Source organism: Cheilinus undulatus, linkage group 8, assembly GCF_018320785.1.
Source record: "Cheilinus undulatus linkage group 8, ASM1832078v1, whole genome shotgun sequence".
Taxonomy (NCBI): domain Eukaryota; kingdom Metazoa; phylum Chordata; class Actinopteri; order Labriformes; family Labridae; genus Cheilinus; species Cheilinus undulatus.
The window spans coordinates 5,893,755-5,918,766 of record NC_054872.1 but is presented as its reverse complement, the minus strand read 5'-3'; the positions used below and the strand labels follow the sequence as shown (position 1 = coordinate 5,918,766).

Here is a 25,012-nt window from a genome sequence, read left to right as displayed (position 1 = left end):
TTTTGGTGGTGGAAAGGAGGAAGGAGTGATTTAAAATATCTCTAATTGTAACGCCGTTGATGATTTTAAAAAGAAACGCGGCGGGCGCGCAGATGGTCAAGTGGATTAAGGTGCTACCCATGTCTGCAGGTTGCCTGGGTTCAAATCTGGCCTGAGGCCCTTTAGCGCAGGTCTCTCCCCACTCTCTTCCCTGTTTCTGAGTCTATCCACTGTCCTTCCTCTATCTAATAAAGGCACAAAAAGGCCAAAAATAAATCTTTAAAAAAAAAAGGAAAGGCGTCACACCACTAGTTACCATAAAAAGTAACAAAGTTACTGTGACACTGTATTTTAAGGGTGTCCAAACTTTGGCCCAGGGGCCAAATGTGACCAGGGTCCAATTTTGGTTGGTCAGAAACAAATTTTAGAAATAAAATTAAATATGGCCCACATTTGAATATTGGCAATCATAATAATAATATCTTGAAATCTGACTGGCATTCACTAAAACCTGGAAATGACTGTCTTTTTGCCTTGTAAGCCATTAAATTGAGCATTTAGCTTCAGGTCAGGCAGGACGTGATTTCCAAGCTCTGCCCTAGTCAGCTGATCTAATGCATCAGCTGATGGCCAGCTGAATTGTTCTAAGCACTTTTGGCTACTCGCTCTCATGCTGCTGTTGCCTGGCTACACTCTGCTGCTCTCTCTGTGCACTGCTCCCACAACCCTCCTCCACCCCAGCTCCTCCTTTTTCCAGTTTTGGACTTAATCAATGTCATACTGTACATCTCGTCCTGTGGATATTAAAGGCCAAAATGTCCTGATATACTGTATTTCTGGATGTGGCCCTCAGTGGAAAAAGTTTGGACACCCCTGCAATTAAATCATTGTCAGTACACCACCAGTAGGAAATTATTCTCAAAGCATAGGGGTCTGCATGCTTTTCTATGTTAAGTTTAAAGAGAATCCAAAACCATAAGTCCAAATTTAAGACTTTAAGTAAAAAGTCAACAATCCAGTGTTTATCATCTTTATTTGCAGTTTCTGCTCCTGACACCAACCATGAAATAGTGAAGAAATCTTCATTTGGTTTCATGATCTGGATGTGAGTTCATTAAAATCAAAGCCAGCTTTGTTTGAAGGCATCAAATAAAGAAGTTCAGATCCACAGCCTGATTCTAAATAAAGGAGCAGCGCACAGCAGAATCCGTTCAAAGCCTTAGATTAGAGAACTCTAAGCCATACTGAGGCAGCAGCAGAGTATTATGTGAAATATAGCTTTTTCTTTTCCTGTGCATTGCGTGCAGGAGGCAGCGCTGAATTATGGGCATGCCAAAATCATATTGGTCTCAGCTGGATAAGTCCAATTCTGCTGAAAGCTACTGGAAACAGAGGGGGCTGAAACACGCTTCATATTCTGCTGCTTACATATTCAGATTTGTGCAGCATAAACAGCTCTGCTCCTTCTCTGCCTCTGGATCCCTGCTTTTCTCTTTCATTTCCATTTTGGGAAATAAACAGTGAAAAGGTCACACATCACTATTGTGATATCACAGAAGAGAACAGCAGAACGTGCCAGAACACTGTTTGTTTTTCTGCTCCCTTCCCCTCTCAGAGTGTGAATCACGAACACGTTTGTTTTCTCATGCCTGGAGCCAAGAGAGTTCAGCGTAGCCTGAAGTTAACCTCTCAGAGTTCAGAGCGCCCCACGCTCTTCAGTGCAAAAAAGCTACAGTTGAGAATTACAGAGCCACTCTGTATAATTATAGTTCTTGGATCATCCTTTAACTTGTGTTTTTTTATTTCTTTCCAGGCCTGGCGAGTGTGGTCAAAAGTCTGCTGTGGTCAAAAATGGCTTCTCCTCCTGTCCCCGCTCCTCCTCCTCTTCCTCACAATCGCTGTCATGACGATGACTCTCCCTCTTCCTTTGCCGACCACCGACATGGACCGGCGGGCGTCCCGAGCCCTCAGCTCTGCTGGAGAGTTCAGATCTAAGTCCAGAAATGTGGAGCTTCCCCCCGCCGTTGCCTTCCAGCAGCCGCTTACTCACATCCACAGCGGGGCCTGGAAATCTAGCTCTGAAAAAGGGGCGCGTAAACATTCAGCAGCACCTAAACGTTTCAGAGACGCTGCTGGCAATGACGGAAGCAGCATCAGAGAGAGAAGTCACGCAGACTCACTCAGAAATAAACACAAAAGCAAAGGCATTGCATCTAAAAGAAAAGGCGCCAGCCAGCATTCAGCCAGTCATCAGCATCCACATCTCCCAGCATTTACAGGCCCAAAGCATAGAATTAAGCCAAGCAACCACAGCTCTGTGGTAAAGCCGGCTGCACAGACATACATTCATGTGGAAGAGAGGAAATCCACAGCCGCACATATATCTGCTCCTGCAGACTCCAGAGTAAGTGACAGACGAGCTGCAAACAGACAGACAGACAGATGGGAGGAAAATCAAACAAACACAAATGCAGAGACACCAAAACATGGCAGCCATGCAACTGCAGAGCAATCAGAACATCACCAGGCTCTGAAAACACACAGACAGCTCTCTGGGAAAACTGACAGAGTCAATAAGGAGCAGCAGGCTGTGAAAAAGCCCTCCAGAGATCTGAAGAAACACCATAATCTCTCAGAGGATTCCTCCCAAGCAAAGAAGAATCCTGGGTCATCGGAGCGCAGAGAGGCTCTGTCCAAACCCGAGGCAGCCATGAAGAAAGATGACAGCAGCTGGTGTCAGAGCTTTACAGAGCAGGACTTCCCACCCAGCGACCACAGGAGAATCAGGATTAGTTCAGGTCTACGACCTCTCCTCTGGTTCAGTGAGGATGACGTCCAGAAGATGGAGCTCCTGGCTGAAGGAGAGGTGGTCAGTAAAGCCCGGGTACCCGCACATGGACAGGTGATGCAGGTGGCACTGGAGCCTCCTGCACACCAGAAGGTACATACTCCAACTGTGTTAATAAAGGGGCATTTCAACATTTTTAAATCAATGTAACCCTATGAGCTCTGTGTTTGGTAATGATACTTTAAAATAACTGGTTACTTTACAATAATACTACCATTAAAACATAATTTGTGAAGCCTGGCAGACAGGGAAAGATTTTTAAAATCTTAACTGATTTTTAAACGCAAAAACTCCTGCTACAAACCTGATACCTGCTTCATACCTAGGCAGCAGTTCCAATCCAGCTCCTCTTGTACAAACACTCACGCTGTTGCCATGTTGGTCCTTCAGTCCTGAGATCCATCAGATTTGATGCTTTGCATTTACTGCTGTACCATGCTGGGCTTGTTGCACCTCCTCCTTCAGCCATTTTGTTTCCTGCAGTAAAAACTGGAGTGTTAAAACTTCAGAAAGTGTAATTTTAACTCTACTCAGAATTAAATGGCCTTCAGTGTTGGAGTTATTTGATCCACCAGTGTAAGTTCAACCCTGTAGAATCAACTGACCAAAGCTCCGCCCACTGACTCAGTTTCTATAGCGCCGATTCATAACCGAAGTTATCTCAAGACCCTTTACAAAGAGGGCAGGTCTAGATGTACTGTCTGTTATGGCCTATTATAATACACCAACATTAACTATTGATGTTATAATAAAAAACAATGTTAATTTGACATCAACAACAAAAATCTAGCAGTGAAGTAGTATTGCACTTGAATTCAATTAAACTGCTCTAGTAATGGTTAGAGATCTACAGTGCCCTAAAAAACTATTTGCCCCCTTTCTGATTCCTGACTTTTTTGCATATTTATCACATTTAAATTTTTGGATAATCAAACCAATTTTAATATCTCACAAAGACAACCTAAGTAAATGGAAAATGCAGTTTCTAAATGATGATTTTATTTAATAGGGGAAACGGGGGGGGGGCAATTATTTTTTCAGTTAGGGCCAGATATGTTTGGATCTTTTTTCCCCTCTTAAGAAATTAAATAATTACTGCATTTTGCATTTACTTAGGTTGTCTTTGTGAAATATTTAAAATTGGTTTGATGATCCAAAACATTTAAGTGTGATAAATATGCAAAAAAGTCAAGAATCAGAAACAGGGAAAATAGTTTTTCACAGCAGTTTAAGTGTGATGTTAAAAGATGAAGCAATGGTCCCTCTAATTTCAGTATTAGCTAGAATAATGTAATTGAAGAGAGAGATGGAGGGGATATGTCGGAGGCTTTCCCATCATGCTTTTTGGCAGAATGTTTACATGTGTTTAGATGCTGATTGTTGTCAGTGATCTCTTCTAGGATTCCTTTGCTCGTGTTCTTGATGGAATGTTATTTTTTATGTGAGAGTGAAGTTATCCACTGAGTCTATCACTTCATGACTGTTGAATCTAACATCTTTTAAGCAGAGCATTGCCTGGCTTACCCACAATTTCCACATACAACAGCTGCATCATGATCCACAGCACCATGCTTTTGCTCTGACCAAAGGTGAAAACCTTCGCCCACTGGAAGAGTGTCTAGAGTGCTGCGCAACAGCACGCAGCGGGCAGAGTTCATGGAAGAACTGCAAGTTCACGCAGGAATAGTATGTCAAGAGAGGATTGTTGTACCATTTTGGGTTAATTTATCATCCATTCCGGCATGAGTCCATGACATTATTACTTCAGCCATTGGGTGAGTACATTAGGAAGTTAAAAGTTTGTTTACTTCAAGGATCTGTGGTTTTATATAAAATTCTTTGGCTAAATGCCCTCAAAAGTTAACTTTTTCCTCTCCATTGGTGCTGTTGTAGCTCTGTGACCCATCTGACCTCCCAGTGACCCTTTACTCTTGCTGCAGGATGAGACATAATGTTGTTATAGTGATGATTTGCAATTTGTATTCCATCCATTGTGTTTCATTTTGAAAGTACTAGATACTCTATGCTTGTGATTTCCTGCTTGGAGCTTTCTGATTGATGGAAATTGACAGATATGGCAGCAGCCGGTGCTGAAAATAGACCTGCAGTGTATCCACAATGGAGTGCATCAGAGTGGCGGCTCCAGGACAATAGAACTGCTCTGACAGGAAGTGATTTTTCTCTGCAGTACAATTTAACATGAGTTTTTGGAAATCGCAGGTTTGAGTTTGTTCCTTTACTTTGGCCAATCTAGAGGGCATCCCACCTTCTCACAGGTGTTGAACATCCATCCATTTTCTATACTGCTTATCCCATTAGCAACAGACGCTTTCATGGCTTGATCCCGTGTTGTTGTTAGCGTCTTTGCTAACATAGGAAAGATTTGTGGTACTTCAGACTTGTTGTACTTCAGTGTAAAGACAGTTCATCGCCGCAGTATGTACACATAACTTCTGTTTCATCCAGACTTCCATTAGGCAGCTTTTTAAATCTAAATTTGTTGTGAAGCAGACCTGGGTCTGTCTCCTCACTCGTCACCGCTGGCTGCGCTTGACCCGCCTTTAACCTTTTCACCCCAGGGATGTAAACATCCGCACAGAAGGACTACGAGAGGAAGTTGTGGTCAAACTTAGTCATATGATTAAATTGCCTTAATTCTTTTTTTTGTTTGTTTGTTTGTTTGTTTGTTTTTCACGCGTTAGGCTTTCCAGATTAATCCCGAGCATTAACGCGTTCATAGTAATAGGCCTAATTCAAACATAAGGAAAGTAGGAATTTTTTGCAAAATATTCTAGAAAAATGTCTGCATGATGTGTAGTGCTGTGAAAGTTAAATCAACATCCCGGGATTTCTGATCATAAATACTGAACATGTTTATTCATGATTAAATAAAAGAAGCTTTAGCCATCTTAAGCCTGGTACACAAAGCAAAATACTGGTTCAGAAACTCAACATGATGAGGATAATACCTCAAAGTAAATACTCTCTTGTTCCGTACTCTCGTTCCTTCAAAGAAATAATCTAAGTACTCTAAAACCAATTTAACGCTTCCAAGAAACTCCTAAAAATGTCCCAAATTTCCCTTGTTGAGCTGCATATGTGAACTCACACAGCAGAGTTTTTCACCCTCATTTTATCCGGGTATTTCTCCTCCTCCACTCCTCCACTGACTGACAGGCAAACTGCAGGAAAACTTTTTTCTTGTTTGCAAGAAAGTTAGTCATTTTTCTGGGTAGGTTGACCTTAACATTTTACGAGAAAATCCAACATTGCATGAGTAAAAAAAGAGCTTAACCATTTATTTTTTGCAATGCATTTCCCCTAACTCTGCCTGAGCTGACCTTTAGCTGTTTGTTGAGCTGCTGTTTGATATCAGAAGTGTCACAACAAGTCATTTATGACTCAAAGCATCCCCAAGATTTGCCCTGTGCTGTCAGGTTAAATTATTTTGTTTGTAAAGCTCAAATACCAAGCTTTTCCTGAGGACTTTCAAACATGGCTGCCTTGATTTACAAAACTTACAACAAAAACCCGATCAAAACCTTATTTCTCTAATACATCTTCTGTCTTCAGGAAGTTGTATTTATTTGTAGTCTATTTTGTCCTTTATAACAATGCAAATCTATAGTGTGCTTTTGGTTTGTTTAAAGGTTTTGCTTGGATTTGGCTACAGAAAAAAGTCCTGTCTTTCCTTCTATGTCTAAAAGAGACGTGTTGAGTCCATTTTTTAACCTTTCCTTGACTTTGGTGGTGTTTTGCACCAGAAGGCTCCTGCTCAGAGACTTCATGTGTATGACAGCGTGTATCATGGAGCTCTGAGATTGATCTTCCTCTCTTTTTATCTATCTTTATATTAAAGAATGGATTGCACACCCTCATATTGTTTGTTCAGAACTGTGTGGTACAGAAGGCTTTTAGGTTATCTGACTCTGATAGTGCTCTGAGAGAGAGATGGTTCTAGTTCTGGCTCCAGCTCCGGCTCTGCTCTTGGTGCTATCTCGAACCAGCCTCCGTTCACACCAGGTTAAGCAGAACCAAGGTGGGAGGACATGATGGACATGTATCGCCACATCCAGCTCCAATTTTGCCCAAGTTCTTCTTGCTGTCCCATTCCTTCTTCAGTTTCTTGAGTTTGTTGATTATTCGGTCTGGTGTTCAGGTGAACCTTGCCTTCACCATCTCCTCAGCAGACCATTTCTTCTCCATTATCCACTCGTCTTCACAACCTAGAAAATGACACGCCCACCGGTGATGTCATGGTCTGTTAGGAAGAACCAGCTATTTTTGGGTTGCAGCTAAGAACCAACTTTTTGGGTTCTAGACCTTTTTTTTTTTTTTTTTTTTTTCTTTCAGTTTTGACCCACCAGCTGGTTCACAAATAGGTTTGGAAAACTGCCACGGGGCCGATGAATGTTTTAAATCTTTAGTCAAGTCTCTTGAATGTAAACTTTCTGAATGTCATTGTTATAACTGATTATTTATTGCATTTATAATTAAGTCTGAACAATTTTCATAAATAAGTTAATTGCGATTTTTTTCCCCTGATATTGATATTTGATAAGCGATTATTATTAGGTTCCTCATTTCATGCATTTTTCAGCAAATTCAAGCTGCAAATCCTTCTACATTCTAACCTATAGTTAGTAAGGAACACTTGTACATTTAACCATTTTATCGACAAATGCATATACAGGTTTACCTGGTGGAGAATGCTCTGCTTTAAAGATACTCCCTGGGTTATGCTTTGACTTTTCAGGGAGCGCATGGCAAGAAACCCCCATATGGATGAATACATAAATGACAATGTGTATTGGAGACAATGAAATTATTTCAGAATTAATCCATAGTTACATGAATCCGAGTATGAGGGTGCAACAAGCTTTAAGCTATAAAGGAGGCAGCTGGGGTGGGGGAGGTGAAGCTGGCTATTAGCTGACTGGGGGTATGCACTGATGCTAAGCTTCATCAACATTAGACAGAATTAACTAGTTTTTTGTGCTCAGATTGCAAATTTGATACCGATTGCTTTATTGAAGGGGATTATCATTTTAATGTCATGGGTCTGTAGATAAAGTTTTGTCATTGTTTTTTGCCTGGCACACATTCTTAAGTTAAGTCATACTTTATTAATCCCTGAAGGGAAATTCACAGTTAACACTCTATTGTTATACATGCTGCACACACATAGGCTGAAATACATGCAAATACACATGCACAAACAAGATCCCCATGGACATGCATTAATGGAGAGATGTCAGAGTGATGACCTTGCCGCCCTTGTTGGAGCGCTGCTGTGAACTGTTGGGGGTTCAGTGCCTCTCCAGCTACCAGGCCAATGTCCAGATAAGGTCTGACTGGGACTTGAATGGCAACCCTCTGATTCGTAACCCAAGTCCTTCCAGACTGAGCTACTGCCGCGCCTTTACCCACTAGTAAGAGCTTCGCGACCCACTTTTGGGTCCAAACCCCTCAGTTGAGAACCACTGGTGTAGAGCATGACATCTATGCTGCAAAAAAGTAATAAATTGTATTTTGAAAACACATTTCAGGTTGAAAAAACACCACTACTTCTGTGATTTGAAAATTGCATTAGTCCATATTGCAATTTCATTAATTCCCCAGCCCTAATGTAAATAGCTATTCACATTAAAGCTAGCCATAAGCCAACATTGGATTAAAGAAAGTAGTTTTTTGCTTAAATGCACATTTCAGATGTAATGATTCATGTGAAGTCACACTGTGGTTGGTATTACACATGCTTCTCTCTTCTCAGTATGAGGTTTTTATCACAGGCTCTTCAGATTCTTTTTAATTTGTGCAGAAATTAAAAGATAAAAAAATCATGAAGTGTCCACATGGTGTACAAAGTGTTCATTATTTGTAGTTTAAGGCCTCATTCTCCATATTATAAGGTCCTTTAAGAGGTTTTGATCATCCCGATATGAGGGTTTAATCAAGAAAGAGCACACCTTCTGTGAAAATGAGAATGAAATAAATGATGTTATTAATTACTGCTGGCTTAACGGCTGCTATAATTAACTTAGCGGAGCAAAATGTTCCTGACTGCAGCCCCAGGCTCTAAATACTGAGGGTGACGTCTGAAACAAGTTGATCCTTTTTAGATGAAATTAGCTGAGTAATAAAACCGTTAATAATTATCTATCTTTCTCTATTAGGAGGATTCTCTTCAACCAGGAGCTCCCCTCAGACATCCAGAATCCCACGATGAGCGATGCCAGCGAGGACGCTGCTCCCTGATCAAACGCACCGATGACTGGTTCGAGGTCTTTGCCTTCCACCTGGATCGGGTGCTGGGACTAAACAGAAGCCTCCCCGCAGTCCTGAGGACTTTCCACAGTGAGGTCTTACCGTATCGTTACATCAGCGGCGTCCCCAGGCCCGTGGTTTGGTGGGATCCTGACATTCAGCACCTCTCTGATGGAGACAACGACCAGAACTCTATACCACTCAGCTGGACTCAGTACCAGGAGCTGCTGAAGGCCCACTGTGGGAGTGGAAAAGGCCTGAGATCAGCACCCTGTGTGGGAGTTCAGCATTCAGAGTGGGGCGGACTGGCTCTCTTCGACTTCTTACTGCAGGTAAGTTTAGTTTGTACACATAAATGTGTTCTTTGCAGCATGAGATGGTGCATTGTCATGCATGCAGATAATTTTGCTACGGAAGGCACAGTTCTTCTTTTTGTACCATGAAAGAAAGTGGTCAGTCAGAAACTCTATATACTTTGCCGAGGTCATTTTCACACCTTCAGGGACCCTAAAGGGGCCTACCAGCTCTCTCCCCATAATTCTGGCCCGATACATGACTCTGCCTCCTCCTTGCTGACATCGTAGCCTTGTCATTGTGGCCATCCACCAACCATCCACTACTCCTCCATCTGGACCATCCAGGGTTGCATGGCACTTGTCAGTCAACAACACTGTTTGAAAATTAGTCTTCATGTATTTCTGGGCCCACTACAACCATTTCTGCTTGTGAGCATTGGTTAGGGGTGGCTGAATAGTGGGATTATGCACGACTGCAAGCCTCTGGAGGATCCTACACCTTGAGGTTGGTGGGACTCCAGAGGCACCAGCAGCTTCAAATACCTGTTTGCTGCCTTGTAATGACATTTTAGCATCTGCTCTCTTAATCCGATGAATTTGTCTGGCAGAAACCTTCCTCATTATGCCTTTATCTGCACAACCCATCTGTGCTCTGAATCAGCCACAAATTTCTTTACAGTAGGATGATCACACTTAAATTTTTTGTTAAATATCTCATGTTTTCATACCTTGTCTAAGGCCTTACACTATTTGAGGCTTTTTGCTGCAGAGATCCCTTTTCTTTCCCATATTGCTGAAATCTGTGGCCTGCTTAACAATGTGGAACGTCCTTCTTAATTAGTTTTCTTTAATTGGGCTCACCTGGCAAACTAATTATCACAGGTGTCTGAGATTGATTTCAGTGATCCAAAGAGCCTTGAGACATGATACTATCCATGAGTTTCACTGAAACACAAAAAATTGAATGTTTATGACACTGAAATCTAATTTGCATAATAATTTGGAACGTGGTATAATGCTGTTTGATGCTCCAGTCTCCAGCAAAATCTATAAAGTGAAATTAACACTGTCAGAGCTCATACTGTCTCTTTTATAATGTCTACAATTGCAATCAAAGTTTTTCAACCCCCATTAACTTATTGCAATGCACTTTTCATAGTTAATAGAGGTAGTTGTTCTGTGGCAAAGTCAGGTTTTTTCTGGTAAAGACTGAGCAAAGAGAGCTGGAAAACCCCAGCACACTCTCCTTTTTCTGCAGACCACGCTTCGCCACAGACAGGAAGTGAGATAATTTCACTCATGGGACAGAATGTCTAACATAAGAAACAACAATAATTAAGCAGAAACATGAGCATAGGAATCCCTGTACAACAAGTTCACATTTAAACACATCCAAACACATCTAAACACTGTCCTAGGGCATGATGGGAGCACTCTGCCCTCCAGATTTGAAATGGCAGTGAGCAGAACTTACACTGGAGTTAAAATTACAGTTATTAATGATGAAGGGTTTCTTGCCCTTTAGCTCTCAAACAGCAGCATTATTGATCCAAACACATCAAAATAAGTGAAACTGTCTGTGCCTTGACACTTGACATGAATTTTACTCAGACCATCAAAACACAAAAGCTCCGAGTTCCTGTTCTTTGATTTGCTGTGTGAATGGCAAGAGAACAGGAAGAGGCTGAATGGGAATGACTCACGTCTGCTCACGCTCTCTCTCACATAAACTCACAGCAGATGTCCTCGCTGGCCCAGTCATTTAATTTAGTCTGTGATCAAAGATTCAGCTTTAAGTGTAATTGAGATAAGATGGCATCTGATCTCACACATTAGAAGTATAAAGCTGTTTGTAGAAATCCTCCCACACTGCCGAAAGTTTCCCTGGTCCCTGCGAGGATTACACAAGAGATCATCTACAGTTCATCTAGACAGTATGTGGCTCTAATTATCATGTGCAGCAGTAAACACCATCCTGTCCATGAATCTACACTGATAAAAGCATCAGCACTATCTGCAAACTCTTAACTGTGTTTTATAGGTTGTGTGTTTAAGAGGGTGGATTGAATGTTAAATATGTATGAGGCTCAGAGCATTGATTATCAATAAATGTGTGTGCAAAGCCTCCTTTATGTGCAGATGAGATGAATGCTGGGGGGGAGTTCATGTCCTGTGTGGACCACTGTTCATTTTAAGACAGGAGGAGAGTAAAACTAAGTTTTCTTCTTCCTCAGTGTTAAATCCAGGTGGGCATTGAATGCAACATGGCTCAGAATGAATTCCACTGCTGCTCTAACCACCGATGTGATTATAGCTCTGGAGTTTATTGCGTTGTGTGCAGGTTTTGTCCAGTTGTCATGGCAGCTAATAGGCTTGATGACATGTTGTGCAACAGATGTTCTGTGCTCAGCACATTCAGACCCACAGCTCCTGTAGCGATGCTTTTACCAGCATGTAGCAGACTGAACAACTTTCACATCATGTTAATTATACAGCACAATTTTACTCGTGATCCAGGTGCATGAGAAAAAAAATTTATGCTCCCATATGGACAGAGAGGTAAGGGTAAGACAGAGGAGGATTCCTAGAGTAGGGGTTCTCAAGCTTTTCAGCCCGCGACCCCCAAAATAAAGGTGCCAGAGACCGGGGACCCCACTGTAGCTGAAGGTGGCTGAACACAGCCATGCACACGAATAGTCATGTGGAGACAAGGCTGTACATAAGGGGGATAAAGGGGAGAGCCATGAAGGCAGCAAAATTATGGTCTATTGCTCTATTAATCTGTGATAACCACATTTAACTTTTTTACCTGAATAATAGCCGCTGTTATCAAGGGATTTTTTAGTCATCTTAAAAATGTAAATCTTTTTATTAATCAGAAATAAAACAGGTTAAAAATGACCAAAAAATGGTGGAAAAGGTGGTGAAATAAGGTTTTAAAATTACAGAAATGTGTTAAAGTGGCAAAAATTCAACAAAAGTAGCAAAAAATAGGAAAAAAATTGGCATAAAAGGATTAGGGTGGGAAAAATAGGCAACAAAAGTGGTAAAAGGGTTCAAAGTGTCAATAGTGGCTTAAAAGTGGCAGAAATGGGGGAAAATATGGTAAAATGGGATTAAAAAGTTGGAAAATTTAGTTTAAACTGGAAAAAATAGGCATTACAAATAGTGAAATGTGATTAAATTGGCAAAAATGGGTAAGGGGAGAGCTTTTCGGGGCCCAGCCAAGGGCCTGGGGGTCAATTGAAGTCAGAAAAATCATGGTCCAATATGAAGTTAAGCTGTGATATCCATAATTTATATGTAATGTGAATAATAAGCAATCTTATTAAAGCAACAAATATTTTTATATATTCATTCATGCTTTAGTAAAAAGCCTTCTTAAAAATGTAAATCCCCTTTCTTTGAAACAGAATTAAAATAGTGTTAAAAAATGCAAAAAATGCTGGAGAAGGTGGTGAAATGGTAGTTCAAAAGTAGGAGAAATTGGTTCACAGAGGCAAAAATTAAGAAATGGCAAAATATTGGAAAAAAATGGCACAAATGGGCATACAAAGTGGTAAAAGGGGATTTAAAGGGGGCAGAAATTCATTTAAAGTGGTAAAAGTTGGTTGCCAATTTGGTAAAAGGGATTTTAAAGTGAAAAAAGTAGTTCAAGCTGGCAAAAAGGGTTAACTGAGGCAGAAAAATAGGCAGAAATGGGCAGAAAAGAGGCTTAAAAAACAGTCAAATGTGGTTAAAATGAGTGTTAAAAGAGGTAATAAGGGGTTAACAGTAGCAACCGTGGGTCAACCGAGGCAACAACAGGCAGAAAGAGGCAAGAGGTGTTTGAGAAGTGGCAAAAACAGGAAGAAACAAAGAGGTGAAATTGGTTTAAAATTGAAAAAAATGGGTTTAAAGAAGCAAAAATGTAAAAAAAAAAAAGGCAAAAAACTGGTGGTTATACAAAGAGTGAGAGAGTGAGTTAAAAGGTGCTTCTATATCCTTTCTCTCTGACTCGTTTACATGAACACCAAATGAAAACGAGGCTATGACACAGCTGAGACTCCTATTTCAGACTGGGTGCATGCAAGCTGTGTGATGGATTCGTTTCAGCTCAGGCTTACAACGCCTTGACCTTTATACCCGCTGCATGTCTGCTGTATGTTGGCTTCGTATCGCTGCTGCCACATCCCTGTCTTTTCTCACAAGTTTTACCTTTGTAAATCTCCCTACAGGCATGATGTGTACCCAGGCAGTTTCTAAGTCTTTCACTGTCTAAATACATTAGGAAATCAAATTTTAGCCATGACGCAGCTGCCATGCACCAAGGCTAAAACGGTCGTCATATTCTTCTTTCATCCTGTTAATTTCCAGGCTGATAATGTTTCATTCTCAGAATAACCTATCAGTTGTACCCTGACAATTCTGCAGTCTATCTAAGCTGCATGATGTCTGGTCCACCTCTCTTCTCCGTCATTACCACTGCAATCTTGTGCGCACTTCTATCCCCACTACTGTGCAGCATCCATCCGTCATCATGCAAAATAAATTTGCAAGGAATTGATGAAACTGGAGCCTTGTCAAACACAACTCTTCAAACACAAACTGTGTTTAACAGCTTTGATAAATATTTCAATGATTACAGTATGAGTCATCTGACTGAAATACCCATGAATATGTAAAAACAAGGCCATAAAATATAATTCTGGCATTTTACAGAATAAAAATGTGCCTCTGTGAATGAAAACAGTCAGCCTTGCATTCATACATCAGCCATGTAAACAAAATAAATATTTACAGGCCACAGAAGCTCTGCTTATCTCTCCATGATAATGAACAGTAGCTTTAGTCAGAGTCTCTGAGTATAATTAGTGATCAGATCATTAATTTCCAACTGGCGGAAGGTAAAGACGTCACAGCAGACCAAACCTGTCGCCTTCTTTCTTTATAAAGATTCAACTTAATGAGCAAATACCTGTGAAGATGAGCTGCAGATGGGTGCTTTTTTGTGTAGAGTGGAGGAGTGTGTTTCTGGGGGGTATTGACGTGTCAGTGTCTGTGGGTATGGATGTGGTGATGTCAGTTCAATTAAAAATCCAATACAGCTTTGGCCTGGATACGCACGTGCCTGCATTGTCTCTCCAAGTATGAGCGTGTATCTGTGTGCCTTTGGATTTACATTTTGAGTGGAGCTCGTTTGGAAGGTGTCAGCTCCTAATGATGGTGCCACAGTTGTTTCTGGGCTAAATGACAGAGCGGAGAGAGGAGAGAAATAGAAAGAGCCTTTACACCGGGACTAGGGTGGCCATTTCCACAGCACCAAAAAAGAAGACACTGCAGCACTTAGTGAAGCAAGAATAATCGCAACAAATAGGACTCTAGTGTATTCCTGCTACGATGCAATTTTGTCCATGATACCGATGCTATCATGATACAATAGTTCTGAGATACTCTATTCATTGAAGGACAATTTAATCTATGATATGATGTAGTATGAGTCACTGAAGATGTCAGGGTCAGCTTTCACTCCACAGTCTACACTATGGTGATGTTTGACTGCATGATAGACTAAACTCTGCAGCTGATATCTTGTTATCTTGGGCGATGCTTCTCACGAAAAGACTTCAAGGAAGAGGTACCCGTGGCTCATCTGTTGTTCTTACATTGGTCTGCGCTAGCATGCCTATCACTGGCCCCTTTCCTTTGGTACTAACGCCCACATCACATGATAAAGACTACGATTTGAATGTAAGTCATCTTTGCTGCATTTAGCAATAAATGAGTGTTCTTTTGACCATTTTAGATTGAGTGAGGTCTGTCTTTGCGGCATGCAAGCATTCTGTTTACGTGATGACATGACGTAGGTAGCTAGCACATGGGGGCTTGTTTACTTTTTCAACCAGTGGTATATCAGATAATCATTTGACACCACTTTCAGCCAATCATATTTGTTGGCCAATCTTTCGTTAGACTTTGTTACAGCATTGGACAATATGCTGCGTTACTTTCAGACTCCAAAAAGAGGACAAATAAGCACCCAGATTGAGGCGGCACCAGACACCAGACAAGGCATTTAAATTATGGACTGTCCAGCCAAAAGCTGGGCATATGGCCACCCTAGACTGCACAGACTGACGGACTGACAGAAAGATAGACTTACTGCAACAATAAATGGACCACATACTGTAGTGTTGCAGTATATTACTGACAATGATCAGAACTGCATCACAGTTCCTCCTCGTATCCCTTTAAGACCTGCGGGAGAAACGTGGCTTCCATTATATACTTATCTTTAACCGCGGGTAGAATTGCTTCCAAATGAGATAACGCAATAATTCTTTTTGCTTATAAAACCAGAGGAGTAACACTAACATTTCACACAATCAGTGTGTCCCAGAGTACTGTTTCCTTCCAGAAATACCGCTGCCTTTCAGAGAACTTGTGGGCAAAATTGTACCATTTGTGATAAACTGAGAAAAAAAATCCACATTCTGAATACAACATTTTACAATAAAAATGCTAAACCCTAGTTTATGACGTCTATCTGTGTGACCGTCATGCACACAACTGCGACGCACTTGCAGTTCACATGCAGAAGCATAACAAGCATGGCAAACAACGCTAAAATGTACTTTCCCCCAAAAAAGCAGTGATTAAAAAGGATGTCAGATTCTAGCTGCTGAACTGCCCTGGGTCTGCAGAGAGGCCAGTTCGGTATCTGGACTCTGCGACTGTGAAGCCACGCTGTTGGGATGTGGTATGTGGTTTAGCATGGTCAAGGCCTTCCTCAAAGAAACACTGCCTGGATGGAGTGTATGCTGCTCTGACAGCCCTATCTAAGATCACAATATCCAATATTGACCTTCAGCCTCGTCTCCTGCACACAGAGATCCTCCAGATTCTAAATCTTTTGATGATACTATGACATGTAGATGCTGGGATAGTCAAAATATATTATGATATTCTTATTTTTACATTAATAAATATTTTTTCTGAAGTTGTTCCAAAATTTGTAGACGCAGTTTTTCTCAAATTGGTGAACTTCTACCCATCTTTACTTCTGAGTGACTCTGCCTCTCTCCTTTTGTGGGATGTGTTGCTGCCATCAAATTCAATATGAGCTAATATTTTTCATGAACAGCTAAAATGTCTGTGGTTCAACATCTGATATGTGGCTTCTTTTGTGAATAAAATCTTTGGTTGTGAGATTTATAAACTACTGCATTCTGTATTCACTTTCATTTTACACAGCACCCCAACTTTTTGGTATTTGGGCTATGGAATCAGTCTTTCATTTTGTAATAGATAGCCCCTTACATATATATCTCTATATATTTTTATTGAACACTATGAAGGAGTTGATTTGGCATGATTGAGGATGCACACTATAGTAGATGGTTTCAAAATATACCTACAGTTAAAGGGGAAACTTTGCTTTTACTGTGACCATTGCCACCCTATTTTGCTGAGAGAAATTGCGTTTGAAGGAAGCATCCCCACCTCAGAAATCTCCCAAACACTTGCCTCCAGAGTTCCAAAGTAAACACAGATATTAGCCCCAATTAGCAAGCTCACCGCTGACAGCAAAAAGATCCAGTCTCTGGGAAACATGCCAGTTGTCCGAGCTCGCCGCCTATTCATCTTCACACAGCGGCTTGTTTGAGGCTGTTGATTTATATGTGGGAAGTTGGAGAGGTAGCGGTATCCACAGATCAGAGAGATCCCAACTGTGTGACTAAAACAAATTCAAAGCTCTCATCAATATGCTGCGGACCAGTTCGACCTTCCTTATACCAACTAGAAGAACAGTTAACTCTCCTTTTAAGAAGCAGTAGCTGTAAACATCCAGACAAAGCACTCAGAAGAGCATCCACTGGAAGTAGATTACTCACCATGAAAGTTCTTCTATATTCAGCCAAAGTCTTTGAAGAGTTTTGTCAAGTGACCCCAATTTATTTATGTAAGCAGCCAAAATATGGAAATCTATGATAAAAGGCTCTACATGAAATATCTAACTGGACATGAATGTTTACTGAGGTGGATTAATGTGTTTTTCTCCTGGGTCTGTCGACCCGTTTCAGCTCAGCACAAAGACTTTCCTCCATGTCTTCATATTTACACTTCTGGCTTCCTGTTTGCAGTTTGAGGCACCATTTTAACAGTCTTAAAGATTTACTTTATTTATAATTTTGGTACAATTAGAGAAAGGTTTTTGGATCACATTAAAACTGGACTGCATGGCTGACTATTGAGCTATTATTGTTGCAAAACTGTCTGAAAATGTGTACAAAGATCAGTACACAAATGTGCAGATCGATTTGCAAATGCATGCATAAATCCACCAATGTGTGTGCAGCTCTGCAAATGTTTGCACAAATCTGCAAATGCATGCACAGAATTGCCTCGCCTGTGAGCCTGCGCTGAGGGAAACAAATCCAGTGCTTACACTTACAGGCCTGAGTACACATTAGCAGGTTGTGCGCGGCAGAAGTTTTACAAAAGTCATGTGTGTATGACAGCCATTTGAGAGACAGATTTCAGTTGCAAATGATTTCTTGAGAATTTTGACAACTTAAAGCAAAAAAGTGAACCTCACCTAAATAAACTAAGTTCACACGTTCAAATTGGTCTACACATTTGCAGATTTGTTGTCACATATGTTGAACTTGTTGCAAATTTAAAAATCCTGCATGCATTTGCAGATCTGTACACTTATTTGCAATTCTGTGCATGTATTTACAGATCTGTGCACGCATTTGCAGATTTGTGCACGCATTTGCATGGGCTCATAAAGTAGCTTTACTTTTTTAGTTTTTGAATGTTTTGTTTTCCAGGCTGTAAAAGCTGAGTACAAGTACATTCAGGACACTAGAACTAACCATTTATTGTGATACCAACAAGAATTAGCCATTTATTTATCCTCCAGTGATTCAAAAAGCAGCAGGACCTTGAGCTCAGAACAAAGAAATGACATTAGAAAGCTTTTAGGAGAGTTAAGATGAACCATCCATTGAAATTAGGCCAAAAAGGTTTTGTTAACTTTTAGGGTTAGGCATTTCCTCAGAGACAAAATATCCCACCACTGATTTTATCAGTTATTACAGGCTGATTTGCTCAGTTTCTTCTCCTACATGGATGATGATGCAGAGGCAGCAGCATGAAAACACTGCGGAAGCGCTGCATCATACAGCACGTTAGAAAAAACACGCTTTAGAGTCTGCTCTTCAGAAAACAAACCATTTTTTACTGTAGCTTTCCCACTGTACTTAGAATGTCATCTTGTGGTCATAAATATTGTATATGATTACTTTGAACATGCTTTTCATCTTATTTATGCTAGTGGAGTCATGGGAGTTGCAGTCATCTTTTCATTTCTTGGTATGTTTACAGGCACGCCATGAAGCCACCAGTGCTGTAAGAGAGGCAATAACAGGCTTTTTACTTCAAAGCATAAACTCAGAGTCTCCCACAATAATCCTATTTACATCCCTGCAAATATTGGTGTGATGATCCAGGAGAAAAGCTGTGTGAGCTCTGCTCGAAGAAATACAAAAGTGTCAGCTTACAATCCAAATCATTTTACTGCCGATTTTTGAAGACCACTTATTATTTGTTTTGGAACTTAGAGTTTCTATGATCCAGCTAGTATCTCTGCGGTCTGAGAGCTAGCTGGACTGACCTCACAGACTTAAATCCTGTTCCTATTAAGTGTTTAAAAACTGAAACAACATCTGCTTGAAATGTTTTGATTTACTAATAGGTTGGCACACAAATATCAGTATTATATCTTCATCCTGATTTGCGTGATAGGTCATACAAGGACTGCGCTGCCGCCCAGATGATTAAGTAGAGGGGGCCAAGGGAAAGGGACAGGCCACACACATCGTTCAGGAAACTCCAGCCCAACATTACCCAGACATTCACTGTGGTTACTGGACAGAAAAGAAAGTTTAGGAAGGAGCGGTGGACCCATTGTTCAGAAATAGAATGGTAGCGATGGCAGTTGATGTGGAAGTGGTAACGCCAGCCACAGGGGCTTTAAAGCGCTCATGTACTGCAGTTGCTGAGGGGAGGGTTGACATTGGGGAACAGGTAGTGAGAATGTTTTTTCTTCTATTCAGAGTTTTAGAGTGGTGGTGGCAGTACATGCCATTGAAAATTTATTTTGACATATACGGAGTTGCACGCAACTCCCAAAAGGAAAAGCGGTATGGAAAATGGATAGATGGATGGATGGAAGCATAGATGGATGCATGGATGGATGCATGGAAGGATGGATGGATGGATGGATGAATGGATGGATGGATGCATGGATAAATGGATGGATGCATGGTTGGATGCATAGATGGATGCATGGATGGATGCATGGAAGGATGAATGGATGGATGGATGGATGGATGGATGCATGGATGGATGGATGGATGGATGGATGGATGGATGGATGGATGCATGGATGGATGGATGCATGGATAAATGGATGGATGCATGGTTGGATGCATAGATGGATGCATGGATGGATGCATGGAAGGATCCATGGATGGATGGATGGATGCATGGATGGATGGTAGAATGCATGGATAGATGGATGGATGGATGGATGGATGGATGGATGCATGGATGGATGCATGGAAGGATCCATGGATGGATGGATGGATGCATGGATGGATGGTAGAATGCATGGATAGATGGATGGATGGATGGATGGATGGATGGATGGATGCATGGAAGGATGGATGGATGGATGGATGCATAGATAAATGGATGGATGCATGGTTGGATGCATAGATGGATGCATGGATGGATGCATGGAAGGATGAATGGATGGATGGATGGATGGATGGATGGATGGATGCATGGATGCATGGATAAATGGATGGATGCATGGTTGGATGCATAGATGGATGCATGGATGGATGCATGGAAGGATCCATGGATGGATGGATGGATGCATGGATGGATGGTAGAATGCATGGATAGATGGATGGATGGATGGATGGATGGATGGATGCGTGGAAGGATCCATGGATGGATGGATGGATGCATGGATGGATGGTAGAATGCATGGATAGATGGATGGATGGATGCATGGAAGGATGCATAATGGATGGATGGATGCATGGATGGATGGATGCATGGATAAATGGATGGATGCATGGTTGGATGCATAGATGGATGCATGGAAGGATCCATGGATGGAAGGATGGATGGTAGAATGCATTGACAGATGGATGGATGGATGGATGGATGGATGGATGCATGGATGGATGGATGGATTGATGGATGCATGGATGGGTGGATGGATGCATACATGGATGGATGGATTGATGGATGGATGGATGGATGGATGGATGGATGGATGGATGGTATTTATTTGGACATATATGTCATTGATGTTGTGTTGAAAGTGGTCTACTTTTGGTCCAGTGCTGGATGAGTTAGGACTAAACTTTCAGGACTCAGCCATCAATAGTGTCTATCCTGGCATCATCAGGAGTTTGGGCCTTGTAAAACTGGACTCCATCTACTGGGTTGACCCACCATGTCCTGTTAGAAGTTTTACATCTATATGAATTATTTCAACAAGACAATGGAGAGAAATTCTAGAAGAAACACAAACAAAAGGAGGAGGAGAAACAGGAAGGCAGGTCACCAATCTGTTTCTTCATTTCAGCTGGCAGCTGAGAAGAAGATCGGGAGAGACACATCCATTAAGCCACAGCCATTTCCTGAGAAGGTTGTAGTCAGGGGCGGAGTCAGACAGCTCGTTAACATTTAAAGCCACAGGCACAGAAACGGCTCGAGCAGTGATAAAATGGAGGGGTTTTAGACGGGGGAAAATTCAATACTGGAGTGTTTTTTCAGCAACAAACTTCACAGGTATGGTTTAGGGACCTCTGAGACCAATATAAACTTGTCTTAAAGGGGTAAAATACTTAAATTTGTAAATTATCTTTATTTCTATTGTTCATTTGTTTTAAACTCATTCACTTTCCATGGACCCTAACACACATTTTCTAAGAGGGAAAAGGAGAGGAATAGGAGGTAGCATGGCTGGGTTTTGATTTGTGCAATATAAAAAAATACTGTGTAGTTATAGTTGTTTAGGTTTTTTTATGCTGGAGTCATTTGTAAAATCACTTGTGATGTTACATTACAAACAGTGTTTGCTGTTGTTTTGATATATTTGATAGCGTTTTGACAGTAAGAAATAAATTATGAAAAAACAGAAGTTTTGAGATTTTTTTTTTAAACAAAATAACATTTATTATCACATCTAAACACACAGAAGTAATGGAAATGGGTACTGTTGTTTACAGGTACCATTATGCAGGTACCGGGCATTGGTATGGTATTGATTTAAATGTCAAAGATACCCATACCTACATATGATTGTTTTTTGGGGTTTTTAACACGCTGCAATTCTGGACACAAAAAATAAAAGACAGGAAGTGTCAGAGACCTTTAGTCTTGTCTTCCTCATGGAATAAGGTGGTTGATTCACATTTTTATTTATAGTATGAGGGTGCATTCACATTAGGCCCAGTTGTTTCAAACCGCTCTGTGATTCCTCCCCCTCCACCCTCCATAAAGGGTACAAAGATGTCTTTTAAACCAGCTAATAAGAGATGAATTCTGTTTTAAAAGTCAAGTTTATACCTTTAAATATTTAAAATAAGATTGCTGTGTCACTTTAACTAATGATTATAAACCGGGGGCTTTTAGCGGTCTGTGTCCATGGCTGTTGCACAGAATCGTTTTTGCTCTGTTCCTATTTTCATCTCTGTTGTTGGGTTAAGATGACAAAGACGCAAGGAGAGTTAGATAGTGACAGGAATATTTCCTTGATTTTCTGTCACTTCTTACTCAGTATAGCTTACTTTACAAAGTGCACATAGCTGTGTATTAATAATTAACAGTAGGCTACATATGTGTTTGAGTGCTCGAACAAGGAGACATTTAAAGCTGTCAACAGATCCTAAATACCAAGCCCTGCTCTTCCAATCTACTTTGCAGAGAATTAGATATTCAGCAGAAGCAGAGTGGAAGGAAAGCATGCAACACTGTGCAATGCAATGCGATGTCTGAGGCTTGCATGAAGTCAGGACGTAGTGTTGGTTTTGTTTGATTAGGTACATGGATGAAAGGTTAATTTTGGCAGAATAATTTAAAACTACTTTAAAGACATTTGCACTGACCCTCTCTTTTTTATCAGCTGATTTGACAACAACAGTGGGCTGCAGAAACTAATGAGTTCCTCCAAGAGAAATCCCTGAACCTAAAAGTTCCATGTGGTTAAGAAGCACCTGCAGTGTTCAAACCCTAAGAAGGTGTACAGTGATACTCATGTCTGTTGTGTAGCTGCCGTATAATCACACACTGTAAACGTGTTCAGGTCAGGTCCAGTCTCTCAGCAGGAGTATTGTTGAACTTTCACTGTCTGTGTTCACTCTGACATCCTCCACTTCCACTGCAGAGGCAGCAGCACGCCGTTGATTTTACAACCTCCTGGAGTAACTTTGTCCTGCTTTGTTCTGTCCGAACGCTGAGAGTGAATGTGTATCTAACACCATCTGCAGCGAGTGTGTGTGTGTGTGGGACTGAATATGAATAACCCATGAGGCAGCTCACTCCCCCTCACTGCCAGAAGTCAATCCCTGTAACAGGGCCAAGCTCTAATAGCCTCCTATTGATCTGCTGAGAGCCGATGAGCACGCCTCTGAACACTTGTTCCTACCTGCTCCCTTAACACCTCCCTGGGCTCCGATAGCAGGAACCAAACACCAAAGGCGCAGGAAGAAGAGCAGAGTGAAGGACGCAGCCTCGCTCAGTCACACGCTGTGTAGACTCACAAATACACAGAGTCAGAGGAGGACACCCTGGGGAGCATGGTGGAGCGGAGGATAAGGTTACAGTTTTGGTGCAGGTTTTCAGAATAAAAGCCTCTCTGCTTCACACTGCTAAGTCTCAGTTCCTGCCAGCGTTGAAAGGAAGAATCGACCTGAACGCAGCACAATCAGCATGTTTGTGATGGACTCGGATTAAATCAGGTTAAAATGTCATCATGGTCAGACAACATGCAGAGTCTGATACCCTGCTAACGTTAGCTTTAGCTGTAAGTTACAACGGTGCCCGCAGGGGCAGCCTTCACAATCAGCCTAGATGATTTTTGGCCTGATTTGCCCCCCAGTGATCAAGTGCCAAGTCCAGGCTACCAACTATTTGTCAAAATAATCCTGACTTTATAACTTCCATTTGGAGCTTCCCTGATCTCAATCATTATCTATCCTAGAAATATTGGCTGATATTTTCTGGTGAGTATTGAGCTTCTGTTAATCACTGCGACAACAGCAGTTTAACCCTTAGGTCTTCATTAAAAAAAAAAGTCATACTTTTCCCCTTAAGGCCCTTTAAGATCACTGGATACATTCAAAAATGTTAAACATGACAAAAAACTTTTTTTTTTTTTTTTGGGTCATTAACTTCAGTCCGCTTCATGTATACCAAATGTGAATTTATTTTTATTATCTGACCCCCTAAATGCCAGTTTATTTACATACATTTATGCAAAGTAGATTCTTTTACAGTGATTTTTAGTCTGGGGTATTTCAGTGATTAGCAACAACATTGATTTTAATCATTTTTTAATTTTATGCAATTACAAAAAATACAATAACAACAGCCACCACAGAGTTGCACCACCGCTTGCATCATCAAAATGCCAAGCATGGAGGCAAAAACAAATAAAGGCAGCAGCACTATCTCAGACTCTGCCTCCATGATTAATACGGCATCTTCGTATGATTACTTAAAATGATTTTATGAAATGGTCAGTGATGATCCAGGTGGGAAAAATCTTACCTTTTTGAGTAAACTTGGCCCACCAGGTTTCAAGAAGCATCTCCGTGTATCAATGTCAACAGCAAACCTGAAACGGCACATTGAACTAAAGCACCCGGCTAGCCTTTCAAGGTACTTACAAGTGACTGAATGGGTGGCAACAATGGGGAAATGCCAGTACTGTAAGGGTAATATCTCACAGCAACATAAAAAAAAATAAAAAACAGAACAATGAACTAGTTCATTTTTGGAACTGTGAGTTTAAAATTTTGAATTATGAACTAAGAACTGAACTAGTTCATTTTAAAATTTGTGAACTGAACTTTGAAGTAGTTCATGTAGAAATTAAACCTTTCCAACACTGCATGATGGTCCAGCGCTATTGTTTTTATCCAGTCTCGTATCGTAACAGAAACTTAAGTTCCGCTGGAGTTTTTACGACAATGAGCTATTTTTAGATCCTTAGCGTCTCATCTCCATCATGAGAGGTTGAAGATGAATATATCTACTTAATGTTTCCGCTACTCATCAGATTATAATCAGAGAAGTAGGTCACTAAACACTGCGAGTTTTTCAGGAGCTGGGCTTGGCCCCTTAGTTTCAGTGAAAGGAACTCTGAATGCTTCAGCATACCAAGAGATTTTGGACAATTCCATGCTCCCAACTTTGTGGGAACAGTTTGGGGATGGCCCCTTCCTGTTCCAACATGACTGTGCACCAGTGCACAAAGCAAGGTCCATAAAGACATGGATGAGAGAGTTTGGTGTGGATGAACTTCACTGGCCTGCACAGAGTCCTGACC

The 25,012-nt window shown here is 41.0% G+C and overlaps 1 protein-coding gene across 2 annotated transcripts in view; it reads left to right on the top strand.

Moving 5' to 3' along the window:
- The window catches only part of gask1a (golgi associated kinase 1A), an 89,762-nt gene that overhangs the window by 46,791 nt on the left and 17,959 nt on the right, over positions 1-25,012 (top strand). For both annotated transcript variants that reach the window (XM_041792753.1, XM_041792752.1), the window contains exons 2-3: positions 1,793-2,920; positions 9,004-9,426. In XM_041792753.1, coding sequence (XP_041648687.1) covers positions 1,793-2,920; positions 9,004-9,426 — 1,551 coding nt within the window. The remainder of the gene's footprint in view (positions 1-1,792; positions 2,921-9,003; positions 9,427-25,012) is intronic.